Source organism: Anopheles stephensi, chromosome 2 (genome assembly GCF_013141755.1).
Source record: "Anopheles stephensi strain Indian chromosome 2, UCI_ANSTEP_V1.0, whole genome shotgun sequence".
NCBI lineage: Eukaryota > Metazoa > Arthropoda > Insecta > Diptera > Culicidae > Anopheles > Anopheles stephensi.
This window is the reverse complement of record NC_050202.1, coordinates 88,395,121-88,419,243: the sequence shown is the minus strand read 5'-3', so window position 1 is coordinate 88,419,243 and position 24,123 is coordinate 88,395,121. Positions and strand designations below refer to the sequence as shown.

The following is a 24,123-nucleotide window of genomic DNA, read 5'->3' as shown; positions in this document are numbered from 1 at the left end:
TTGTTGCAGCAGCATTCGCTTTGCGTAGGGGTGAAAAGTGCGCACCGTTAGACCGTTCCACGGGACACGCTTTCTCGTTCGCACCCATTAGGAACAGGTAACAGCAGCCAGCCTTTGGTTCGGTTTCTGTCGCGTCGGACTGTTTTGCGCCACTTCGGGACGGACACCAGCGGCTGAATCGTTCCCTGTGCAACAAAAACCCCACCGGTACGGCCGCATTCTCTCACTCGGCACGGTCCAGTTTACGCGCAACGTCGTACCAGGCAGGCAGCCAGACAGACAACAGCAACAACACCAACGGGCAACAGTATTAAATGTGCTTGTGGTGGCAAAGTGGGCAAAAACAGCCGGGCATTAGCTTTCGACGAGTGTAACGACGCAGCAACATCACCGTTTCAATGAAAATCGAACCGGACTCATCGACAATGAGTTCGCCACTGAAGGCGCTGGTCGAGTTCCTGCGGCTCATTTACGCCAAGTGTTACCGCAAAGTGGTGCGCGAATGCAACCAGTAAGTTACATTGCAAAGTGTTACAGTGATCGGTGCTGAGGAATCGAAGAGTCAATCTCCGTGAAAACATCTCCCTCAAAGCGAAAAAGTTAAAGGAACCTTACGAACCGTGTCCTCTGATGCTGCTAGTGTGTGTGCTTGTGTGTTATGGTTCGCAAGTCTTTGGGAGTGGAAAATTCAACAACCCCACCCAACATCCCCAAACACGGTGTGCCGGGGTGTCCGCTCAGCTGCTTTACGGCAAAGGAGTGAAAGCAAAACGTCACACATTTTGATACTGTGTTTCGCAAGACGTTTAGCGATGATACGCCGTTTTCCAGGTCCGTAGTTGGATTGCCACCGGTTTCAATCGCGCAATTCATCCCCGACCCGGCACGGAGAATCCGATAGGCCGTGGTGCAAAATCAAATAAGAGTGAGCCAATTGGAATTGTTTAGCCAAGCGCTAGGAAATTGCAGTGCGATTGAAAATATCGATCCGAGTGCTAAGCAGCCCTAAAATAAACAAATCATTAGAGCCGTCCGATGTGTGGCGTGCTACCAACCAAAGTGCCAATTTGCTTTCGATCCGGCACCCGAAAATTGCATCCAATGCTGAAATGTGCCTGTAGTTGATTAAATTCGGTCAGTTATGTTGCTTTTTTATTATTATTGATCGTTTGCTGCTTGATGCCACACATAAATCGAGTGTGTGTGAAAGAGATGGCAAAAGAACAAAATAGTTTGGGATAGGTCAGGTTCTTTAGTAGTGTGCTGCTACGATGCACATCTGAATCTGAATGCAATTCCGATAGGGAAATTGAATTCGGGAATATTTTAAAATAGTCAACGGTTTGTGACAAAACCTTTCCATTACAACCACGAACAAATGCATAATGCATCGGAAAACTCCCCAACCCAACTTCGATGCAGTTGTGCAAAAAGTCCGCTGACGTACGTACACTGCATCGGGGTGCTAGCTGGTGCTAGAGGTGTTAGTGAATGCATTTTTATTTGCTCAAAAAAGGCATTCGTTCCACCACTCGAGTCCCAGTGTCAATAAACCGCAACAAAACCATGCTGATTGCCTATCGCAACAGCTTCACACTAAATTATAGCGACACGTGAGCTAACGTTAAGTCACTTAGTGAGACGATGGTGAATTCTTTTGTCAAGCACGCGTTTCATTGCAGCACCGTGATTATATTTCCGGTCCCTAAAGACGGTGTTGGGTCGGTCGGAGAATCACCGTAAAGTGTTCCACAAATTAAGCAATTTATCTTCCCTTGACTCTGGAGACTCGAGCTGGAGATGGTATTGATGGCTATCTCCATCAGCATTGACACACATAATTTAAAAGAGCTGTCCTGTGACCGAGGTATCGAATGCCGCCCGGACCGACTCCCCGTACGCAGGACTGCTACAAGCAATATCAGGTAGCTCGCTTGCATACACGATGCCTGCCTGCATTGATAAACTCCAAAATATTCATCTCTGAGATGAAGTGAGAATTCCGAAGTCCTTCTCCATTTGGGCACGATGCTTACCAATATTCGAACTCGCTTTAATGTCGCAAAGCCCCCGAGAGAAGCATATGCGTATCAACCCGTCCTAAGGGGCCCCTCCATTGGGGGTATTGATGTGATTCGCACTTTATCGGGGTAAGATAATGGCTCTGGTTTGTTCGTTGGCAAGAAAGAATTGTTAATCACTCTTGCGACTTTAAGCTCAATCTAATCGCTGCCTGTTTAGAAGAAACTGAAACGCTACGTCTACGCATATATTGAGGAGGTTGGACGTTTGACTTGGTTGGAGCAGTTTGCGCAGCGACTGGAAAACAATCTCGTCCAGACAGTTCTAGAGTGTGTAACAGGTTCTGAGAATTAATTTTTATGCTGGCCAATAGGAAAGTGTGTTGTTTCTGTCGCATCTTTTTTTTCTGCAGAAAGATTCTTCTAAATTCAAGGTTAAGAATCGTCGTGTGCGAAACGTTTAGATGGCGAGCCACCCCTTCCTGAAAGTCTCGCACTCTGATGCGCTTTACAGTTGGTGAAGCTGGTTATCATGATTAAAGAAGTGCCTTATATTGTCTGTACCTCTACAAAATATTTAAAATTGAACATTGATGTCTCAATGTTGCTCAACGACAGGATATTTGTTACTTAAAAAGAAAGAAGAAACAATCTGCGCAATTTGTCGAAGAGTTTAAAATGTATATCCAGCTAGCTTAATTTGTTCGGCTTTTCATGTGCGGAAGGACCAATTAGATATTGCGATGCTAGTGGCAAAAGTAGAAGCTCCGAAATTTTGAAACCTCCTGATCAAGGGTAGGTGAAGCTGTCCGTCGAAATAAATTTGAAGGGCAACGACGGAATGTTTATCGAAAGTAAATTTACTTCTCATTATCCAACCCCGGCCCTGCGTACTTCGCACCAAACACTGAGTTATCACACTGTGCTCTCCGTTCGCAGCCCTCTAGCAGCCCGTTGCATAAGTTGCACAAGCGATGACGGAGCTGCCCTACCTGACCTTGTCACCATCAGCTTCCTCGTGCACTGTGGCAACCCCGTCCATAAGGGCCAGCTGCTGTTGTGGCTGTTTTTTTTTTCTTGTTGACTCGCCATTGAGCAGACGCATAATGCAGCGACACACTCACATGCACCTTTTCTTGAAGCACGCCAGCAAAAATAGGATACGGTTCGCTTCAACTTCACCTGACGTAAAAGATTCGCGCATACATCTCACCGTCCTTCACTCACTCTCTCTGTGGCGGTATTCCCTTGGTGAAGTTGTGTGGAACGCACCGGGCGTTATGAAACGCGCAGTTTGAAGGTACAATTGTGTCAGCAGCAGGTCAACCGGCCGGCTGCTCTCACGAAGGACGTTCACTCCTGCTTCCAAAGCGAACAGACCCACAAAGCACAGTGGCCACCACACTACGGCACACGATCGCACTCAGCGATGGCAAGGGCTTTCCCAAGTTTGCGCCTCAGAAAGGGATCCCGTGCTTCCCATACGCTTTCGAAATTCCCTGGACGCTGGAGAGGGTGAGTTTGAAAGTGAAAAAATCCCAAACTACTGCGTCAGAAGATTATCGACGAACTCGGTTTGACCGATCGGTTACAGCATATCTAGCCGTGGAGATCAACAACGATCTATCACCCGATTGACACGCGATCACAGCGGCCAATTTTTGGAGGACACAGAAACCTACGCCATTTTTTGTGTGTCCCAAATATTACTCCAAATACTCCCTCTTTGTAGTTCGCGGTGAGCATCAACACATCCATTAACAAATCTCCAGCTCATTTTACCTCCAAAGTTAACCCCAGTCCGTTTCTCACCGTCGGTAGATCATTAGGGGGCACCTGAACTCCATCGCTAATCTATCACCAACGAGGAGCCCCACTGTTGCTCTTGACTAATTCATTTTAAATCACCAGTTCGAACTGTTGGTCCCACTCTGGGACCGCTTGGTAGCTTAAAATCTATCAACCGCTGAGCTGGCGCATATCGGACGCCATTAATTTGCCTTCCATTAGATAAACCTGTGACCCCGAAGGGACGTTTGCCGCCATTAGTAGTCTCATATGGGAGGGTAGGGAAGCTTCTGTGGAGTTGCTGAGATTGGAGTGGGATTTCAGCATCGCATTGAATTAATTAATCCGTAATCGTAACCACACATCGCATTGTTTGTTTTGAGGATGTAAAAAGGTTTACATTGCTTTGCGTGTTCCGAGATCGGATAGGATGATCCTCGGTGTGTAATTTCCATTGTTTTGAGGTTTTGTTTTACTACCTGCGGCGGATGTTACGTTCTCGGGTGGGGTTTGCTGCTGGATGCTGGACGAATGTGTGAACCCTTGTTCGTGACAGTGGCCAGATTGCCTAATGCATATCCATTTCAACGTTTTCTACCCTCCGCACAGTGCGTAACGTAACTGTACACCTAGCGAGGAGCTTCATCGGTAGATAGAGCTCATCTGCATTGTATACTTCCTCACACTCCAATATTGTCTAACATCTTGGTGTGACTGGACTAGTCTGAGTGAATGTCTAGAAGAGCTCGCGAATATATAAAAGCAAAGCTCTCGATTTTAACATAAACTTGATAAAGCTTTTCCATTTCTTCTCTATAACTCGATTTTTAACTAGATCTTCAGACACAATTCATCTCACCACTCTGCAATCTGAGGTACTCAGTGTTCCTCCCAAAAACCCATACTCTGCTATCTGACCCAAGTGTTTGAAGATCCGAGCTATCTATCTCCAAGCCATTGGCTTTAAACTTTTAAATTCTGCTACACACTGTATAGCTGCGATCACGTTTTATATGTATTACCGTAATTAGGCGACAAAAACCAGGCAAATGTCGATACAGAGTTGTTAGCATGTACTGACGATCGTTTCGTCTGTTTCAGTTTATAACACTGTGTGTCCTCTTCTAGTTCAAACCTTCCAACGTTTCTACATGTTGAACAGTTTTTGCTGCCACATAGTCTTAAGCACATAGTGTGGTAAAATTACACCTTCTTCTGGTTCTTTAAAGACCTTGCTTGATGTGAAGGAAAAACTGTTCGACACGGAAGACACACGAAGTTGAGCACAAATAAAAACGGAACGCAACTCTCCGAAACATATGGTCTCTCTGGCCAGAGCCTGCCTTTGGAGAGCATCATGGGGTTGGGCATCAAGCCTCTACAGAAAGTTTGGTGAGGATCTCAGTTCGTCCTCCAGTGCTCACGCACCGTATCTCGCTATGCAGTTCCTCGGAGAAGCGGAACGCGCGCGATCTTTCCTTCGGTATGTGCGGGTCTGATCGTGCAGTTACGAAACACCGATCGTCAGTCTGCTTCAGCACCAGCCCTTGATTGCTTGTACGCTGCCACGGTAGGAACGGTGTTGATCTTCTCCGGTCTGGTTTCAGCGATACGACGCCGCTCGCGATGTAATTGGCGTGGCGTGGCGTACGCTTGCCCGTACCAAAGCACAGCACCTCGCCATCTTCAGCCAGCTTTGGTTGAGCTGTGCACTTTCTCCTGGAGTGCGTGGAGTTTCGATCGAAAGCAGTGTATGCCAAGTGAAAGAATAGCAGCGCGTGTGTTTGCGTTCGTACGGATTTAGAAGCGTGTTAGTCTTAGCCTTAGGTAGATCGTGAGGGAAACTGGTTTTCGGGGAGCTTCCTGCTCGAAATGTAACTCAATTACAGGCCACTGATCTCAAACGTGTGACGTGTTGTGCTTTGAGTCGCTTATAATGGCGTGTTATCATCTCGTGTCAGTCCATCTAGACGCGTCAGATGATCTTAGTTGGATCTTGCTGTGCTACAGTTCTTCGTCTCCATCTCACACTGAGGCATGACCTGATCTCCGTGGTAGAATTTCCCATAAAACACGTTTTGATACGAGCTTGTGTGTGCTTCAATTGCTGTCCCACTGTGAATGTAATGAAGCTTCATCAAGCATCTATCTTCAGCGCTGTGTAATGCTCTCGCGCACTTGAGAATGGGTGTTTTTGCCTTGTTTTCGTCGGGTTTCTTCCATTAACCAACTTTCGTGTTGCAATTCAAGGTTAAAATTGACGTTCGTAGTCACGGTGTGGTTGCAAATCAATAAAATTACGATTTATTGCTCGAGGCAGGCCTAATGGAAGGTAAGGGCAGGGGTAAGATCGTGGTCGGCGTGAAGTACATACACACCGAGACACGAGCAATCGACGAGACGAGCGTCAACGCACTACACTTCAGCGGCACAAGTGTTAGAGAGAGCCCCAACAGCTCCAAATCCCTCAGGAACTGCCCTGAGATGACGTTTCGCGAACACGAACGACCAGTATCCACTTCCAGCTGGTCCAAAGCAAATAGCAAACGGAAAGATGATCCCTCCTCTTAGCCGAGGAATGTTAGAAAGGGCGTTTTTTTTATAGACCGCTGATTGAGGTCGTTTCAAACCGCATGAACCGGCCATAAACACCGACGACGACGGACTTTTCTACCGGGAAAGTGGCGATGCGTCCTCGCGAAGTACGCTTTCAAGTAGCGGATGTCGATTGCGTGTGGTGGCCCACTCGATGTGGGAGAGGATCAGGCCAAATTCCTTCCCCGATTGGCTTCTGTGCACTGTGAAGTACTGAATCATTCGGAGGGATTTGCCACTAGTTGAAAGCTCACCTCGATTGTTGTTTATTATTAGAATACCCACTTTAATTGTGGAAAAATCGAGATTAAAGATTAAAGGGGGATATTTCGATCTTTGCAGATTCTCCACAAGAAGTACCCAACACTTTTACGTGACTAAAGTCCGGGGAAACTAATGTGGCATTTACCTGGTTCCTTCTTACAGACAAATGAGTTTCGCTATACGCCGGCTGCTCCGTGCAGCCATGTGCGTGTTTAGCTGGTTCGTCATGCCCTACTCGCAGTGCGTCAGTAGCCGGATAGAGCGCCGCAAGCTGCCACCGATTGATAATCCGCTGCTGCTGCTGTCAGCCACCGTGCTCGCCGACCGCATCCGCAAGGGGGAAGTGCGTAGCGAGGATGTGGTGCGCGCATATGTCCACCGTTGCCAGCAGGTCAACCCACTGCTGAACGCCATCGTGGAGGATCGCTTCGAGGCCGCGCTGGAAGAAGCGCGCGAAATTGACCGACTGCTGGCGAAGGGTGCGCTCGGAACCGTGGAAGAGCTGGCCCGCACAAAGCCCCTCCTGGGGCTGCCCGTATCCATCAAGGAAAGTCTCGCCGTCGAGGGCATGAGCAATACGGCCGGTCGGTTGCTGGCCGAGAAGAAGGTCGCCCTGAGCGATGCACCGGTCGTGCGCCAGATAAAGCGTGCCGGTGCCATCGTGCTGCTGGTGAGCAACACGCCCGAACTGTGTCTCTGCTGGGAAACGTACAACCAGTGCACGGGGCTTACCCGCAACCCGTACAATCTGCAGCGCACGGCCGGTGGATCTTCGGGCGGTGAAGCTGCACTGATTTCGTCCGCCGGGTCCCTCATGGGTGTGACGACCGATATTGCCGGATCCTCCCGATTGCCCGCAATGTTTACCGGGGTGTTTGGGCACAAACCGTCCCCGTACGTAGTGTCGCCGTACGGACATCATCCGTCCTGTGACGATGAAAACTGGGGAAGCTTTTTCACCCCCGGCGCCATGACCCGGTACGCGGAAGATTTGCCACTGCTGCTGGAAGCGATGCGTGACCCGGATGGTGCGCCCGTCACGCTGGACAAACCGGTACCGCTCGGTGCGGTCAAGTGTTACTACATGGAGAACGACGGACCGTCCGGTTTGACGCGACCGATCGATCCCGACATTGTGCACGCGATCCGGGATGTGGCCGCACACCTGAACGCGCAACGCGTCAACCTCAAACGGCTGCGCTGGACGCTGGACATTTCGGTGTGCAAGATGCTGCGCATGAAGAACGTGGAAACGATTTACAGCCCGCAGGCGAACGGCAAACCGGACACGACGATCAAGCGGGAGCTGTTCAAGTATCTGCTCGGCATGTCCAAGTCCGATCTGCCCTCGGTCATGATCGGGCCGATGCAGCACATCGTGAACAACTACATTCCCCAGTCCCGGCTCGACTTTCTCGACAGCCAGACGGAGAAGCTGCGCAAAGACTTTATCGATCTGCTCGGCACGGACGGGGTGTTTATCTATCCCGGGTTCCCGAACACGGCCCACCGCCACTATCGCATCTTTCACAAGCTGGTCGACACGACCTACATGATGGTGTTTAACACCGTCGGTTTGCCGGCCGCCTCCTGCATGGTCGGGTTTGATCGGGAGAAGCTACCGATCGGTGTACAGGTACTGTACCGGCCACTCGAATCCCCGTTCTAATGTCCTTTAAATGATGATGTTAACGATACCAATATCCTTTCGTAGATTGTCGCTGCACCTGGACAGGATCATCTCATCTTTGCCGTGGCCAAAGAACTAGAACGACGGTTCGGTGGTTGGGTGCCGCCATCCTAAACAGGAACCGAGAGCAGAACGGAGGAAGAACGGAGTGGAGGATGATGCCACCTCCGATGCGGCCCAGCCGTCATTAAGATTGTGATTCTTTCGAGCTTAATCTAAGATTTTCGTAACGTATTTTCGTTTTTCACCTCTCGTATTGTTATGTATATGTGTGTGTGTGGCTGTTGATGTTTTTTTTCCTTCTACATTACATTCCAATGCGATGTGTGAACTGAAAAAGCACACGCCATTTGGTAAGACGGTACACGGGCAGGACGCTGCTACCGAACCGGTTGGTTGCTAGTTGCAATTGTTTCCGTTTGTTGATCAATCGAATTCCCACTTCCCACGGGGGTTGTACATTCTAAAGTTTAAAAGGCACGCGCCAATCATGTTTAATCTGTTATGTTTGCATGTGTGTAGATCGAACTGGTGGTACAAGAACAAATATTAGGAAAGCAAAGAACAGCAACGAGACTGGTTGGCAGAAACAGGAAACGATACACTTCAAAGTTTAACTGTGGACAACAAATATTATAGAGATTAATAAACAAACATAGTAATTTACACGTTGGGCTTTTTTTTGTTGCGGAATGTTGGGTATTACTGTATATCCGAGTCAATGCTTGGGTTGCCACCACCGGAGTACGGTTGCTTCGGAGAGGTCTATTTTTTCAAGGACTTCTCCAGCGCACAAACTGGGCTGAATCTCAAGGCTGAATCTGAACTGCGATTAAAAAGAGCTTCACGCGACTTGTGGCGGCACGTGGTTGGAACGAAACCGGCGAGTGTCGCTGTCCCCGGAACGAGTGCTGCTGTCCCCAGATCAAGTACTGCAGTAGATACCACAGCTTGGGATACCGGTGACCAGAAAGCCCGAGCAACAATGGGCTATGAGGAGGTATCCATGCGAGGAGAATCGAGGAGTTTCAGAGCCTGGTGGGCGCACTTCTGTACGTTGCGGTAAACACGAGACCAGATACTGCAATCAGTGCATCAATTCTAGTCCGCAAGGTGAGTAATGGCAACAGAAACAGACTGGACCGAAGCAAAACGAACGCTACGTTATCTTCAGTCCACCGCGGATTGGAGTTTAAGAGCAGCTGGATTGGGTTCACTGGAGCAGCTGGAAGTGTACGTAGATGCAGATTGGGCTGGTGATAAGACAGACCGAAAATCGAACACCGGTTTCGTCGTTCTTCTCGGAGGACCAATCAGTTGTACAGCACGTAAGCAACCATGCGTCACACTTTCGTGGCAACTGCAGCGGAGTACGTGGCACTTTGCGAAGGTTATTGAAGATTCTAAAGGATATCGACGAACCTGTTCCGACCCCGATAAAAATACATGAAAACAATCTGAAGCTGTACATCGATGCCGATGCGAAAATCTGCCGGTGAAAGTAATAGGACGAAGCACATCGATACTCGGTTCAATTTTGTAAAGGAGTTGCTGAACACTGGTGTAGTAGATATTCACTATTGCTCCAGTGATCATGGTTGCCGATCTTCTTCTTCTTCTTCTTTGGAACTACAACCTCGAGAGGTCTCGGCCTGCCATTTCTGGCTTTCTGTGACTTGATTTTACCCGTAGCAAAGTAGTCAGCCTTGCGTACAGGGAGGCGGTCTGGATGGGATTTGAACCTCGGTCCTGCCATATGAAGACCGGCGCCGCTGTCGCCTCGGCCACCGGACCGCCCCGATGGTTGCCGATGGACTAACAAAACCATTGGCACGCGCGAAGATGGAGATGATGCGCCAACAAATTGGATTAGAATCTGCCGAGTTTGAGGAGGAGTGTTGTGGATCATAGCAACCTCGGGAGTTAGGAATCTAGTAGGCGTTGCTTGAATAGTTATGTTAGATGAATAAAATTAGTCAGTTGTTGTTTTCCACTCGTAAGAGGAAGTATCTTCCAACACAATCTTCGTCTTCATTAATGGCCTTGTCAGGATGGACATCGAACCAAGACTTTCTGGGGAAAGGTAGATAGTTTGGTTGGTTCCACAAGACGTTTCCAAATTTAAAACTTCTGCTAGTCCTGCACAGGCAAAATATTGCGGCGTTGTTAGTTAAATCGGAACAGCTTAAGTGACCTCAGGAGAGACCAATAGAATTGTTGTTGGGTAAACCGCTGTCCAAAACATCACCTATCTGGGGTCAAAAGTCAGTCCACCGAAAACAACATTGATGTCGAGTTACGCGCAAGGGTGCTGGCTGCCAACCGGTCGTACTACAGCCTAAGGAAACTTCTCCACTCCAAATTCCTGTCGCGACGGACGAAGCTGGGACTGTATAGAACTTTTATAGTCCCAGTACTCACATACGCCTCTGAGACATGGACTCTGTCCAAAACTGACGAAGCCATCTTAGCCGCGTTCGAGAGGAAGATGCTCAGAAGGATTTTTGGCCCCGTATGTGTGGAAGGACAATGGAGGAGCCGCTACAATGACGAGCTCTACGGGCTGTACGATGATCTTACCATCGTACAGCGCATTAGACTCTCCAGGCGGCCGGTGGGCTGGTCACGTCATAAGAATGACACCGGACGACCCAGCTCGTAAAGTCCTTTTAGGCCGTCCACACGGACAGAGGAGGCGTGGTAGGCCCAAATTGAGATGGAGTGATGGCATTGATATTGGCACGGATCAATACGGATTGGCAGAGGACGGCGCTTAACCATGAGCGGTATCGAGGATTGTTGCAGCAGGCCAAGACCGCAAAGCGGTTGTAGCGCCTGATAAGCAAGTAAGTAAGTAAACCGCTGTTGAAGGACCTTATGCAAAGGTTTTCCCTACTCAAGTGTGATATTCAGATGATCGACAGGAGTATCCTCAAACATACCCTCACGCACGTTTGAATGTATTTATTCTCCGGGTTTGATATTGTACGACAGGTTTAGTAGCAGTAGTGGTAATAGTAATAATAGTGGTACTAGTTGCGCCAATACAAAACGTCCATTATGATGATGATGATGCCACTGACTGTGAATGGTGGGGCTAAAACTGGCAACCAGCCGGTTGCTGACCTTCGCCAACTTCCAACCAAACGCACCACGGTGCGATAGCCTTCCGTCTCGCAGTGTTGGCCACCCGAATCCCTCGGCGGGTTTTGCTCCCGCCACATCGTCTTCCCCTTGCTGACTACGGCCAATTGCTGATCACGTGAGAATCGTGTCGTCCAGCTCCTCTTCCTTGCCGACCGCCTGCAGCGCCACCTTACGCAGCACCTTGCTGACGACCTCGCTGAGCGATTCCCGGGCGCCCGGTTCGAGCAGCGTGATGCAACGCTGGTGGAACTCTTCACCGTCCCGCAACCGCAGCACATGCACGAGCGCAATCTCCGAGTTGGACCGCACGTAGCCGTTCTTTTCCTTCGTTCCGTTGACCAGCATCGGAATGGCGAGCTTCAGATACTCGGGCGCGATCCGTTCCGCCGGCACGACACGCGCCAGATAGGTGCAGGTTTTGGCGAGCAGCTGCTTTACCTCGTTGCTGCTGTGATTCATCGATTTGACGAACGGTGCGATGACGGTGGTGGACAGTTTGGCCGCACCGTCCGTCATGCCGTACTGCAGCAGATAGCCGCCGGCACGCACGCCGTTCATCGCAACCGGTATCTTATCCGACACGAGCGCTCCCGTGATGATTTTGCAAATTTTCGGCTCATATTTGGCCGTTACAATGCCGGAGGGATGTTCCTTGAGCGCGACGAACAATGCCGCCGTACGCCCGTGCCGTAGCGTGGCATCCTCTCCATAGTCTTCGTTCAGCATATGGCTCGCGAGGGCATCGTCCACCTGCTCCGCAGTTAGCCAGCGGCATAGCGCACCAAAGCAACCGGCCGCTGCTGCACGGCTAACATCTTCCGGGTGTGAGAGCATACCGGCCAGCGTGGTGTAGATCTGTTTCCGCAACGGTTCCGTCATCTTGTCCCCGGCCGGCGTCACGATGCCACGCAACGCTTGCAGCATCGTCTCGCGAACGGCCGAATCGTCCGCGTTCTTGATGCCGTTGTGCATCTCCACGAACAGCGGATCGGGTCTGGTGTGGATGACGATCAGTTCCGCCAGTGCGTGACCCGCCTTGATGCGCACCGTGCGGCTGGGATCGTGCAGCGCCTTCAGGAAGGTGGTCTGCAGCTGGGGCAGGAACTGTTTCAGCATGATGCCCACCTTGTGCAGGAGAATGGCCAGCGTTTCCAGCACGGCCGCCTTTACGCCCGCATTGAACCGATCGCCAAGGATACGAATCAGCGGACCGGTGATGTGCACCACCGACGGTTGCAGGGAGGCCGGCGAGGTTAGCTTGATCACCTCACCCAAACCCTGCGCTGCATTTTCCTTCTCCTCGGGCAGTCCGTTCAGAATAGCCTCGCGGAAAACGGGCAGCAGTGGTGTGATGCCTTTCGGTAGGCAGAAGCCAGGCAGTTCGCCACCCTTCGGTAGATCGCTGCTGGCAAACTTAACCGCCTGTCTGACGTCGGTTACGTGCGCGATCTGTTGTGCCGAATCAAGCGTCTTTGTGACAGCGTTCAACGCGTCCCACGATCGCTGCAGAACTTCGCGATCACCATCCGCAAGCAGCCACAGCAGACCACGCAGCAACTGCGGCACGTACTGCGAGTAATCGCCCGGTGAGTGTGTACAGAAAGCGCACAGAAGAGTTGCGGCCGCACGGCGCGTTTCGGGAATTTCTGACTTGGTCGAATCCATCACCGTGTCCATGATGGTGCGGATGCCTACCTCGTCGCCGACGGACAGAATCACCGCCTGGCAGTACTCCAGCTCCTGCACCTCTTCCGGAGTGCCTTGAGCGGCAGCCAGCGCGGCCAACAGGGCGGGCAGTATCTTGGGCAGATACTTGGTGAGCGCCTCGCCCGCTACGGACGCCAAAATCGAGAGGGCTTTCGTGTTGACCGGTTTTGCCGTCAGCTGAGGGATGAGATACGGTAGCACGACGCGTGACTTGATGGCCATCACCTGCCGCAACCCATCCAGCGTCCACTCGGCTACGTCCGGATCGGGATCGGCAAGGCTCTCCAGCATGGAGGGTAGAATGTCCTCGAGCGCCCTTGCGCCCACCGTTGTGTGAAGCGAGTCGAACGTTTTGGCCGCAGCGTGACGCACCTCGGGCAGGGGATCGGCCAGCGCCTTGCGTACGGTCGGCACAAGACTGTTTACGAACGTGAGCACCATGTCCCGGGAGGTGGACGCCATTATCTCCGACAGCCCAATGCATACACCCTGTCGCTGGTCCGCTTGGTCCGAGCTGAGCCCCCGCTCGAGGATTGGAATGATTTCCGGCAGGACGCGCTCGCCCAGCTTGCGCACCAAATCTCCGAGCGTACGGGCAGCCACCTGGCGCTTGTCGTAGCTGGTGCTGGCCAGACAGCCCAGCAGCAGTGAAAACAGCGTTGGCAAGATTTCACGCAGCGTCCTCGGAGTGTTCGTGACCACAACCTTCCACACGTGCAGCGCTGCCTGGCGGACCATCAGCGAAACGTCGCTGCGGCCCATATACAGCCCGGCAAGCACGCGATTACGCCGATCGGCGCCCAAGCTGCGAATGATAGCTTTGTGGCTCTGTTCCGTACCGAAGTTGTCATCCTCCGAAGCCGTCTGCGTCGTCATCTTGCCCGAAACGCCGGAAATCTTGTACAGCAAATCACCCAGCAGCTGCACCGAGCTGTACCGAATGCGCCAATTATCATCAAACAGACCCTTCTCCAGTTCCGGCAGCAGCAGCGTAATCGCCGACTCGGCGTACAGATTCACGATACGCTGACCGGCCTTCAGTGCGGTGTCGCGCACGTACTCATTCTCGTCCGCCAGCGCCTTCAGGATGGGGTTGATAATCTGCCCAATGTATGGGGTAAAATCGTTCGGGAACGCAGACGGCATGTAGATGAACATCATAATGTAACCATCCTTCACGTGCGGTGCAATGTCCGTCCGTTCGGCGGTGGCGATTATTTCTGGCATCAGCTTGTGCAGCTTCTCCACACCCAGGCCTCCGACCACCTCCGACAAACCCTGGGCCGCTCCCGACCGATCGACACTGCTCGATTCCGATGTGAGCGTTTGCATCAACCATGGCAGCAGATCTTCGAACGAGGATTCGCCCATCCCGCGCACCATCGCACCGAGGGCACGGGCCGAAACACCACGCACCTCCGGCACGGGATCGAGCAGCGAAGTCTTCAGTCCCGGGATGATGTTCGGCAGGTAGGGCGTTAGGTCCTTCTGATCGGTAAGCGAGTACATGTTGCCGATAATCTGTGCCGCCATCTTGCGCGTTTCGGTCGACCGATCCATGAAGGCGCGCTGCACTACCGGCATAATAAGGGCCAGCGATGGTGCATCGATAAAGTGGACGAACTTCGTCTCGAGCAGCGACTGCAGACAGGCGGACGTTTTGCTCGATGGATCTTCCAGCGCCGTTAGCAGCACAGGGACGATCGCCTGAATTTCGGGATTCTTAATCACGCTGCCGATTACGCGAAGCGCGTTCGCACCAGCCTCCTGCACCTTGATGTGCGAATCCCCCAGCACTTCCATCAGCTTCGGAACGATGCTTGGCAGGCAGGAGGACAGCTGCTTCGGGGCACAGAACGCCATCGATCCGAGCAGCTCGACCGAGGCCGTTTTCGTTCGCCACGAATCCTCGTCGAGGGCGTTTAGCAGCGACGGCAGCACGAGCTTCACACCGTGAGCGGACAGTTTGGCCATCACCGTTTTGGCACACTCGTCCGCTGCCTGGCGCACGTACACGGACGAATCGCCGAAGCACTGCAGCAGATGCGGCAGCACATGCACGATGTACGGTTCGAACAGGCGCCCCAGTGTGCTGCACAGCATCTCGAACGCAAACAGCGCTCCCTCGCGCGACTTCCAGTTCTTCTTGTCCTGGATGTTGTGCGTTAGCTTCGACATAATGTCCAGCTGCTTCAGCGAAAGGATGCCCAATCCCTTCACCACACCGGCAATGCCGTACGCGGCTCCCCGACGAACACCGTACTTCTCCGACTTGACCAGCTGCTGGAGCAGCTTCTTCACGATCTCGGGCGCTTTGTCCTTGACGGCGGGAATCAAGTGTGGAATGCAGTTTGCCACCGCTTCCTGCACCTGCTGGGAGGGTGTTTCGAGCGCTGCCAGCAGTCGGTCGATGATCGGCTGGATACGCTCATCCTCACGGTCCAGATGGCGCGCGAGCGAACCCATCAGAATGACCACCGCCTGGCGAATGTTATCGTACGCACCCTTGCTCGGTGCCTTGTCGAGGAAGTACTCGAACGTGGGCAACAGATAGGTGACGCTATCCTTCCCGTGATGGTCAACGATCGCGAGCGACGCCGCCAGCATCTCCTTGTGCACGATCTCCTGCCGATCGCGCAACCCCGACCGCACCATAAACTGGATCACGCTCTTCACCAGCTCGGGCGTAAGGAAGGGCGAGATGCTGCCGAGCGCAATGGCGACACCACGCCGCGGACCCCACGGATCGATCGCCGGTTCAACTTCACGATCGAACTGATCGAGCTTGGCCGGTATCATTACCACCTTCTCGCGATAGATTTCGAGCAGCTGCTCGACGACGCCCTCGATGGTGGACGAATCCTCGGCAAGAATCGACACAAGCGCGGCCGCCGCTGCCTTCTGCACGCACAGCTCCGGATGGATGACGTCCTTCATCAGCTCGTCCGCCATCACGATCGGCACCTCGTACCCGCCGTCCTGCCAGATGCCGGTCGCCAGCAGCTTAATGTCGGGCGAAAGATCGTGCTTCGCCACCCACAGGCGGCGCGTCAACCGCAAACCAAACTCGTAATCGTCCGCAATCGAGGGCAGCACGTCGATCATGATGGCCAGGGCACGCAGCGCCACATCCCGTACCGCGTCCAGCTCTTCCTGCAACGCCACCAGCAGCGCGTCGATCTCACGCTGCTCGGCTCGGGTGGTGTACTCGCGCCCGGAACAGCTTTCCGCCACATCGAGCAGTGCGGCGACGGATTGCGTTTGTACCCGTCCTCTATGCTGTTGGGTTAGTCGCAACAGCAACCGAATCATCTCCAGCCGTGGCATGTACGCCGGATGATACACGTCTCCCAGGTCCTTCCCGTCCACCGTATCGCCCTTGAGCTGTGCATGGTACGCAATGATCTGCACGCCATTAATGATCAAACTTTCGTCCTTCTTCGCTTCGGGCAGTACGAGCGCTCGCTTGAGAAACTCGAACGTGTAGCTGAAGGCTGGCGCGTCGAGCAGGTAGCGCTTGCTGCCCTCCTCCTCCCGATGCACGTTGTACATATCGATCGTTTCGTCGTACAGTGCCACCAGTATGTCGCTCACCAGCTCTACCAGGTTGGCCGTGCACCAGCTTTCCTCCAGATCGCAGTGCGGTTTGCTCATGCGAATCGTAGCGATTGCGATGTCCTTCGCCAGCTCCGCCCGATCCTCCCCGAAACAGATGTCCTTGAGGCGGTAGTACAGTTTCACCATCGCCGGTGCGGCGAGCGGAGAGGCAAAGACGCGCAGTATCGACGGCAGCAGGGCGGGGAAAAAGAGGGGCAACTGTTTCGGCGTACCTTTGGCCGCGCCCTCGATCTGCGAGATGAGCGTCGTGATGGTGTCGTGCAGTGCCTGCAGCCGTGCCTTGATGGCGTTCTCCTTTTCGCGCTGCTTGTCGATCACCTCCTTCTGCTTCGGTGTCAGCTGCGGCGGTTTCCATTTGCCCTCTTTGCGGCGTTTCTCTTCCAGCTCGCGGCGGAGTTGCAGCTCTTCCAGCTGTTCTTTGTAGCTAAAAGAGGAGCATATAGGAGCGTCTGCTGAAGAACCAATTCCATTCCGAAGAGTGGCTTAACACTCACCTGTACGCTTTATTCTCACGCTTCAGATGAGCCGTCTGTATCTGCTCGTCCGTACTCGGTATCACGCTCTTGTCGTACAGCTCGCCCTCCGGTGTCAGATACGTAAAGTACTCCTCGTCCGTCACGTTCGACATGCGCGAATTGTTCAGCTGATCCGTCACATTCTTCACCAGCACGGAAAGAATCAGCTCCGGACTGATGCGTGACAGTGTCGCGAGCGTATTCTCGTACATGGCCGTTGCCTTGTAACCGCTGAAGAACGTCTCCTCGATTTGAGCCGTGTTCAGCGCGATAAACTGCTTTCCCTGCAGCCCGTAACGCTCCAGTATGCTTTCCCACAGGTCACCGCGTACCGAGGCGGCCGCCGGATGGTGGGAACATAGCAGTGCACTAAGTGCCAACGATTGTGCGTCCGGGTTAGCGATCTGCTCTACGCCGCAGGTCGTGTTAACGGCATCGATCAGTGCTTGCGGTGGCGCTACACCCTCTTCAGCCGGGTCCCCTTCGTTGAGGAGCTTGGTGCTTTCCACGTAACGGGTCAGTTCAGCTAGTAAGCATTTGGCCAGCGATACTCCCTCCTCGCCGTTGACGATCTTTGCCAGCAGCGGTAGACAGTAGCGACGAACCTTTGCCTGCGAGGACATTACACAGACGATAGCGGCACGGATCAACGGGTCCACGGAACTGTTCCCCTTCAGCTCATGCCGGTGCTTGGTGAGCAGCTGCTCACAGATGACCATCACATAGCAGCGCGTTTCGGCGTTGGTCGTCGAGAGGAACCGTTCGTTCAGGAACGGTGACTTGCTCGTGTCGAGCACGATGTTCCAGAAGTCTTTTAGCTTTTCGTTGACGCTGGGATTCGTCAGCAGTAGAATGCAGGCAGCCCCGACACCTTCCGAGACGACGGGCGTCTGCGCCGGACTTTGCGCCGCTCGCTCGACAATCTTCGAAAGCGTGCTGGTGAAATCGACCCCATTGGGCAGCTTTCCGTCGTGCAGACAGGACAGAAACCATTGCAGATAGCTCGTGCGAATGGTTTGAGCTTTCGCGTCCAGCCCCTTCTTGAACAGTTGCACAATTTTGGTCGGTATCTCTCCACGGTGATAAACCGTCCACAGGGCGAACATTTCCAGCGCATGGCAAACGACTTTTTCCTGTATTTCTGCCTCGATCACCTTCGAAAAGTGATCACACGCGGCGGGCAGAATGGTTTGAATCTTTTGTGGTGGAATTTTGTTGAAACTCAAATTGCCGGCACCCTGGAAATGGACGGCAATTAACGTAATGGCAAATTGATCGCCCCGCAAACCCCAAGCGATACCAACCTGCAGGAGATTTATCCTTAATTCCGCCACAGTTATCTTTCCGCCGGACCCATTCAGCACGGCAAACACCTCCTTGAGCAATGTTTCGATCGCACCAGGGGCGGCACACTTGAGCGCGACCTGTTTCAACGATTCCACCGCTTCCTGGCGCACCGTTTCCTCCTTGGAGGCCAAATTCTGCACCAACGGTTTGCCCAGATCCAGCGCGTAATCGCTCACGTCCAGCTCGATTTCGTTCACTATTGCACCAACGGCACGCAGAATGACTTCGGCCGAGCGTAGCATCGACCGTTGCAGTGCCGGCACCACGATCGTACGCAGTTCGTCCTTCGTGATGGCTTTCAACAGTACCGAGCAGGCGACGATATCGCTCGCATGCGGCTTTGTCTTCACCGTTATCAATCCCTTCACCAGGTGATCGAGCAGCTTGGCTTTGTGCTGGTCGAGCAGCTCCACCGAGCCGTGCTCCTGCTGCAAATACCTAACAATTGTACAGAGCATCACTATCACCCCGCTGGACGGTTCCAGCGCTAGCAGCTTGTCGAAGTACCGCTGGGCCAGACCGTCCTCGCTCGCAAAGAACTCCCGCACGAAGCTGTACGCTTTGTCCGATATCTTCTGTATGCCCGACGTCAGGGACAGCTGGTAGAGACCGGCTTGGATTTCGAGCAGCTTGGGAAACTCCTTCCTCCCCACCGCCGTCCCGTGGTCCGCATGCTGAGCTATCAGATTAGCCCATCCCAGCGCAAGGGCGGACGCTTGGGCTGCTTTGATCGGAGGCGCACCGGCAAGATCCTTCGTAAGCAGTGCCTTCAGCACGGCATTGAAGTGTTCGTACGTTAGGTCGGGATGTTGCTTTAGCACCACCACCAGCAGCTCTTTCACGAGCGTTTGCGATTCGGGATCCTTGTATTTGGTGAGTGTAGTTCCGATCACTTTGCATATGCCCCGCACGATGGTGGCGTTAATACCTGCGGATGTTCCGAACGCCGGTTAAAAACACAATTTCACAACGGGCAGATATAAGAAGAAAAAAAAACAGATTGAGGTTAGATTGTGCCACGGAACAGACAGGTCTGTTACAGACGGGCGCACGGTTACGGCACACCGGCTAAATGCGACACGTCACACCACCTACCGGGATTTGGCAGCACCGCAATCACATTTTGGAACAGTTCCGGCCGCTCCTCGACGGGCACATTCAGCACTCGGTTCGGCAAGTCTTTCAGGGCCTTAGCAAGCTACAGAGAAAAAGCGCAAGTGTGTCGGGATCGAGATAAGCATTATTATGAACGAAAATTGCAATTCCACTGCTACACCCAGCCGGCAGCGGCCTTCACCGGAAAGCGGCAGCCATCCATTACCTCTGCATCAGCCATTTTTAGCGTAAAATTTAGCCCTTTTCAGTGCGCCAATCCACTCGAAAAATCCAACACAAAAAGGGGACAACTGGACAAGCGGTGTCGAAGATGTTTTTTTTCCCTTTCTTTCCTTTCTCTCGGCGAGGCTGCTCGCGGTTTTGACAGCAGCTGTCAAACAGACTCCGATGCCAACTCCGGGCTTTCGGCGAAAAATGCTTACTCCCCCCCCAGCTCCCTGCTTCTCATTTTACACGCCAAGCGAATAAAGTACGAATTGTTGGGATTCACATATTATTTATTTCACGTGCTTTAGTTCACGCGCTTAATATAGGTATGGTTAATTTATAATGCTGCCACCTGGCCGGTCCGTTACTTCCACAAGATGTTGTTCGCTCGCACACAGCATATAGTTGTGACATCTGCCCTCCCGCTGCATCCAGCGTCGTCTTTCTTTCTTCCGGTTCAACGCTTCCTCCTCTTCTCCTCTCCCCCTCCCCTGCACACGCTCATCCGCTCTACTGGCCGCCCGTTTGCTGCTGGTACACCTCGATGGTGTCGCCTTCCTCCATCTCCAGCGTGGTCGGAGTGTCGTTCTCGTTGATTGGTTGTCCATCGAATCGGAAGCGGACGACTTGCAGCGATAGTCCGGCCCGATCGCAATAAGCGTTCATGAGCTTGCGGAGCGGTGTATGCTTCTTGATCTTGAACTGCACGACAGCGTTATCCTGTCCGAGCACCTTCAGATTGATATGCTCCGACTCGGAACTCTTGGGGTCCTTCTTATCGTCGGCCATGATGTATCTGTCTCGATTTACTTTCCCGGGAACAAACAAAAACGAATTGTAACTTTTGCTGAACTCAACGTGCAACCGCGTCTCCTTGCAATACAGAATGGAAGCTTCCCAAACCACCACTTTGCTGCTGCTTGTTTGACACTTTTCGCCGTTCGCGCCCAAATAACAGTACTGGTAGGATTTGTTTCGCCTCCTGTACTCTGGCAGCACTGTGCGATGAAAAGTAAAATAAATAAAATTCTTTGCATTCGATACTGCAGCAGATATTGCTGTGATGGAAGTACAATAATAATGAAGAAGAGAGACGTGCGATTTCTTAATTTTGCCAGACCTTCTCGATGTTCACCCATTTTTAGTACAACTCGGTATGGATAATGCTACTTGGGCCCGTTCTTGGAGTTGTTCTCCGTCACTTGGGAAGAAACGGTTTATTGAACAATTTTCCAGTGTTTAGTGCTGATTTCGTTTGTAAATGTCCTTCGAACGAGGAATAATTTTTTCCACGATAAGACGATTAATTCTCTTGATAAAAATGTTTTTTGTTTCATTCATTCGGTTTATAAATGTGAACTTTGTCCGTTTGGTTGGTATTTGAACCAACAGTGCAACGGTCCATTTGTTTACAACTGACACCGACCGACAGCGACGGCTTGTGTTTGTTTGTTTTTTCTTCTAGTTTTTCTACACCACCATGATTCTATTTTAATCTTTTTACATGTTCTAATCGGTTGGTCAACTATTCAAGTGCCTGTTTAACATTTTCTCCAAAGGTTAACCTTAACTCCACAAGCATGTAATGAGTGATTCCGATGAAACAGACGTGCTGCTGCTTATACCGCCCGACTTCTTTAACTGTGAATCGTCCGCTGTACTTACGCCTCGCACGCCAGCCAACTGTTCCTTCGACTTTGCGGATTGTTTGTCCTATGCATCATTTGCTCAACGCAGCAACGTAAAATCGATGGCAGGGATAGGAAATTATTCCGTGGTCGGTTGTACGGCCGCCGAACGAACCGAGCACTATGTCGCTTCCACGCCATTCAAGCACCACGCACACAAGGAACCACTAAAGGAACAGTACTTGCTGCACGAAATAGACCGATTTCTGCAGGAGGACGATCCGCAAAGGGCGCAGCAACGCCAGCAGACTCGCGCAAACCAACACAACCGTCCAGGACAAAGCCCGGATGGTTCTTTGATCGATGTGGATAGTCTCTCGGTGCAAGACTATCCATCGTTGACGAGAAACGATTTCAATGGTCTTTCAAAACCTGTTCCATCCTGCGGTCCCGTGCCCCAAAAACCACCGCGCAACGTACACGGCGGAATGGTCACGAAACCGGCCAGCAAAAACGGTCACCTTCTCAATCTAAGCGATATCTGGCAAACGAACGGTACCGCCGGACAGCCGGAATACTCGAAGGTGCTGCAAGAGGAACGCCTCCGGAGACAGCACTGCGAGCGTAACATTCAATCACTGCACGTAAAGCTGCTCGAGTACGAGGAGAAAATCGCTGTAGCTCTGTCGGTGGACAAAGAGAAGGTGTCCATAATCGCCAACTTGGAACAGGAAACGGCCCGTCTTACGGGTAGGCTTCGGGACATGGAACACAAGCACATTGAAACGCACGAAAAGCTTATGGCAGAAAATGTGGAGATTAAGAACAAAAACCTCTTCCTCGAGAAGGAGCTGGCCGAAACGCTGAACCTAGTGCGAAAGCTAGAGGATAAAAAAGATAATCTGGAAGCGAAGATAGAGCACCTTGCCACTGCCAATCGTGACGTGAACGATGTACACCGGCAACAGATGGAGGATCTGCAAATACGGCTAGCAAACAGCCGTGACAACGAGCGGCAGTTAAGGGAGCAACTAGGCAAACAGCGGAAAGCGAACGAGCAGCTTGGTGCTGAGTTGCAAGCGGAAAAGCAAAAGCTTGCCGACAGTGTGCGGATCAGGGCCGATTTTTGTGCACTCAAAACGAAAACGGACACGCTGGGAAAACGGTTTGCGGAGGTTACACGCGAGAACGAAAGTTTACAGGAACAAGCGAAACACATGAAGGAACAGATTGCGGTCCATCAGGAAGAATCGGTAGGTAGATTGGCTAGGCATGCCAACGTCTCCCCTGGGATGATTAATAATTCTCTCGTTTTTCTTCCTTACCTTTGTAGAAAAAACTGTTGAAAGAGTTAGAAATTCAGCGCCTTTCGCTCAAGAAGTACTACCAATCCCAGCTCGAAGACGTCGTGTCGGATAAGTTGAAAGAGTTCCAGAAGCAGCTCACCACCGTCGAGGAAGAGCTGAAAGAGGAGGCTAAGAAACGGGAACGCACCCTAACCGAGCGTGCAAAGCGTCAGATCGAGCTGATCGATCAGAAGCGCGAGCAAGAGATGCAACTCCTCACCGAGCGATACAACGAGCAGGAGTCACTGTACCGTCTTCAGCTAACCAATTCGGCCAAGCGGATACACGAGCTAGAAGATAAGCTGCGCACGATCCACAGTCGGCGGGCGGACATTGCCGAACAGCTCCACTCGATCATGGAAAACCAATGGAAGCAAGCGCTCGACGTGCTGATGAGTCCGGGCCAGCAAACTGCCACAAACAATGCTGCCCACCAGGCGGAGCTCGATGCGAAAGCGGCCAAATTTAGCCGTCTAACACTCGAGCACGTCGACAAGGATCGTCTCGATGGGGTTAGCTCGCTGAAAAATTCGATCCTAACTGATGAAAATGACTCCTACCGTACACCGGGTGGAAGAAAATCCTTGGAATCGAACGGGAATCCTAGCTTTCCGAAGGAACTGCTCCACAACTACATCGAACTGTTGCTTCAAAAATCACCAAACGATCTCAAACGGCTCGAGGAGGTACTGTCGAGCTGTCGGAAGCAATCGGAAAAGGAGACGACGGTACGCATCAACGGCAATGAAACGCATCCGGGCACGCTGGGAGTTGGCAGGTCAGCTTCCGCTACCGCCCTGAATCAGCTTGGACTGGCGGGGAAATCTTCCAACAAAACACCCCGACCTTGGAAATGAGTTGCTTTTAGACTGACTACGAGTAGGATAGGCTAGTGCACGCTCGACACACGGGACAAGCACGGAGAACGTTAGTTAATGTGTGCCTTTGGAAATGAATTTTATCCACGAACGAATCGCGGCGGCCTAACACATGTTTCTAGATTGTACAACAAGTTTACTTAATTCTTAGCACAATCCATTCGTCTTGTTGAGATGAAGCAATTGCAATAATAAAAGAAAATTTAACCCGATTAATCCCCTGTCCGCATAATGTATTCGATTTTGGTGCAGTGTT

General features: G+C 52.0%; 4 protein-coding genes across 11 annotated transcripts; 2 read left to right on the top strand and 2 right to left on the bottom strand.

Moving 5' to 3' along the window:
- The first annotated feature begins 156 nt into the window (after positions 1-156).
- On the top strand, positions 157-9,024 carry LOC118505130 (fatty-acid amide hydrolase 2-B-like). Of its 8 annotated transcripts, none has more exons than XM_036040448.1 (3): positions 157-511; positions 6,831-8,304; positions 8,383-8,989. In XM_036040448.1, the coding sequence occupies exons 1-3, from the start codon at positions 399-401 to the stop codon at positions 8,470-8,472; spliced, it is 1,677 nt and encodes a 558-aa protein (XP_035896341.1). In that variant the 5' UTR covers positions 157-398; the 3' UTR covers positions 8,473-8,989. The 8 variants fall into 8 exon arrangements, with proteins under 8 accessions (XP_035896341.1, XP_035896347.1, XP_035896348.1 ...); XM_036040454.1 differs by lacking the exon at positions 157-511 and adding an exon at positions 5,207-5,366 and having other exon boundaries at positions 8,383-9,020; XM_036040455.1 differs by lacking the exon at positions 157-511 and adding an exon at positions 5,213-5,379.
- A 2,282-nt stretch (positions 9,025-11,306) lies between these two features.
- LOC118505128 (eIF-2-alpha kinase activator GCN1-like) lies at positions 11,307-20,172 on the bottom strand. Its single transcript, XM_036040445.1, has 5 exons — positions 20,014-20,172; positions 19,788-19,890; positions 18,650-19,620; positions 17,325-18,583; positions 11,307-17,254 (listed from the first exon to the last, which is right to left on the bottom strand). Exons 1-5 carry the CDS (start codon positions 20,026-20,028, stop codon positions 11,617-11,619), a joined length of 7,986 nt encoding a protein of 2,661 aa, XP_035896338.1. The 5' UTR covers positions 20,029-20,172; the 3' UTR covers positions 11,307-11,616.
- A 115-nt stretch (positions 20,173-20,287) lies between these two features.
- Positions 20,288-21,092, bottom strand: LOC118505129 (small ubiquitin-related modifier 2-like). Its single transcript, XM_036040446.1, has one exon. The coding sequence runs from the start codon at positions 20,802-20,804 to the stop codon at positions 20,526-20,528; it is 279 nt and encodes a 92-aa protein (XP_035896339.1). The 5' UTR covers positions 20,805-21,092; the 3' UTR covers positions 20,288-20,525.
- Positions 21,093-21,400: 308 nt separating this feature from the next.
- On the top strand, positions 21,401-24,076 carry LOC118505126 (227 kDa spindle- and centromere-associated protein-like). Its single transcript, XM_036040443.1, has 2 exons — positions 21,401-22,896; positions 22,977-24,076. The coding sequence occupies exons 1-2, from the start codon at positions 21,601-21,603 to the stop codon at positions 23,844-23,846; spliced, it is 2,166 nt and encodes a 721-aa protein (XP_035896336.1). The 5' UTR covers positions 21,401-21,600; the 3' UTR covers positions 23,847-24,076.
- Positions 24,077-24,123: the final 47 nt, after the last annotated feature.

What these genes read in the sequence shown, in the direction of transcription:
- LOC118505130 (XM_036040448.1), top strand. Translation starts at nt 399, where the DNA reads ATGAAAATCGAACCGGACTCATCGACAATGAGTTCGCCACTGAAGGCG. An exon ending in GTGGTGCGCGAATGCAACCA is followed by an intron (nt 512 to 6,830) that starts GTAAGTTACATT and finishes TCCTTCTTACAG; the next exon opens with ACAAATGAGTTTCGCTATAC. An exon ending in AGCTACCGATCGGTGTACAG is followed by an intron (nt 8,305 to 8,382) that starts GTACTGTACCGG and finishes ATCCTTTCGTAG; the next exon opens with ATTGTCGCTGCACCTGGACA.
- LOC118505128 (XM_036040445.1), bottom strand. An exon ending in TAAGGATAAATCTCCTGCAG is followed by an intron (nt 18,584 to 18,649) that starts GTTGGTATCGCT and finishes GTCCATTTCCAG; the next exon opens with GGTGCCGGCAATTTGAGTTT. An exon ending in CGTGAGAATAAAGCGTACAG is followed by an intron (nt 17,255 to 17,324) that starts GTGAGTGTTAAG and finishes CTCCTCTTTTAG; the next exon opens with CTACAAAGAACAGCTGGAAG.
- LOC118505129 (XM_036040446.1), bottom strand. Translation starts at nt 20,804, where the DNA reads ATGGCCGACGATAAGAAGGACCCCAAGAGTTCCGAGTCGGAGCATATC.
- LOC118505126 (XM_036040443.1), top strand. Translation starts at nt 21,601, where the DNA reads ATGAGTGATTCCGATGAAACAGACGTGCTGCTGCTTATACCGCCCGAC. An exon ending in CGGTCCATCAGGAAGAATCG is followed by an intron (nt 22,897 to 22,976) that starts GTAGGTAGATTG and finishes TTACCTTTGTAG; the next exon opens with AAAAAACTGTTGAAAGAGTT.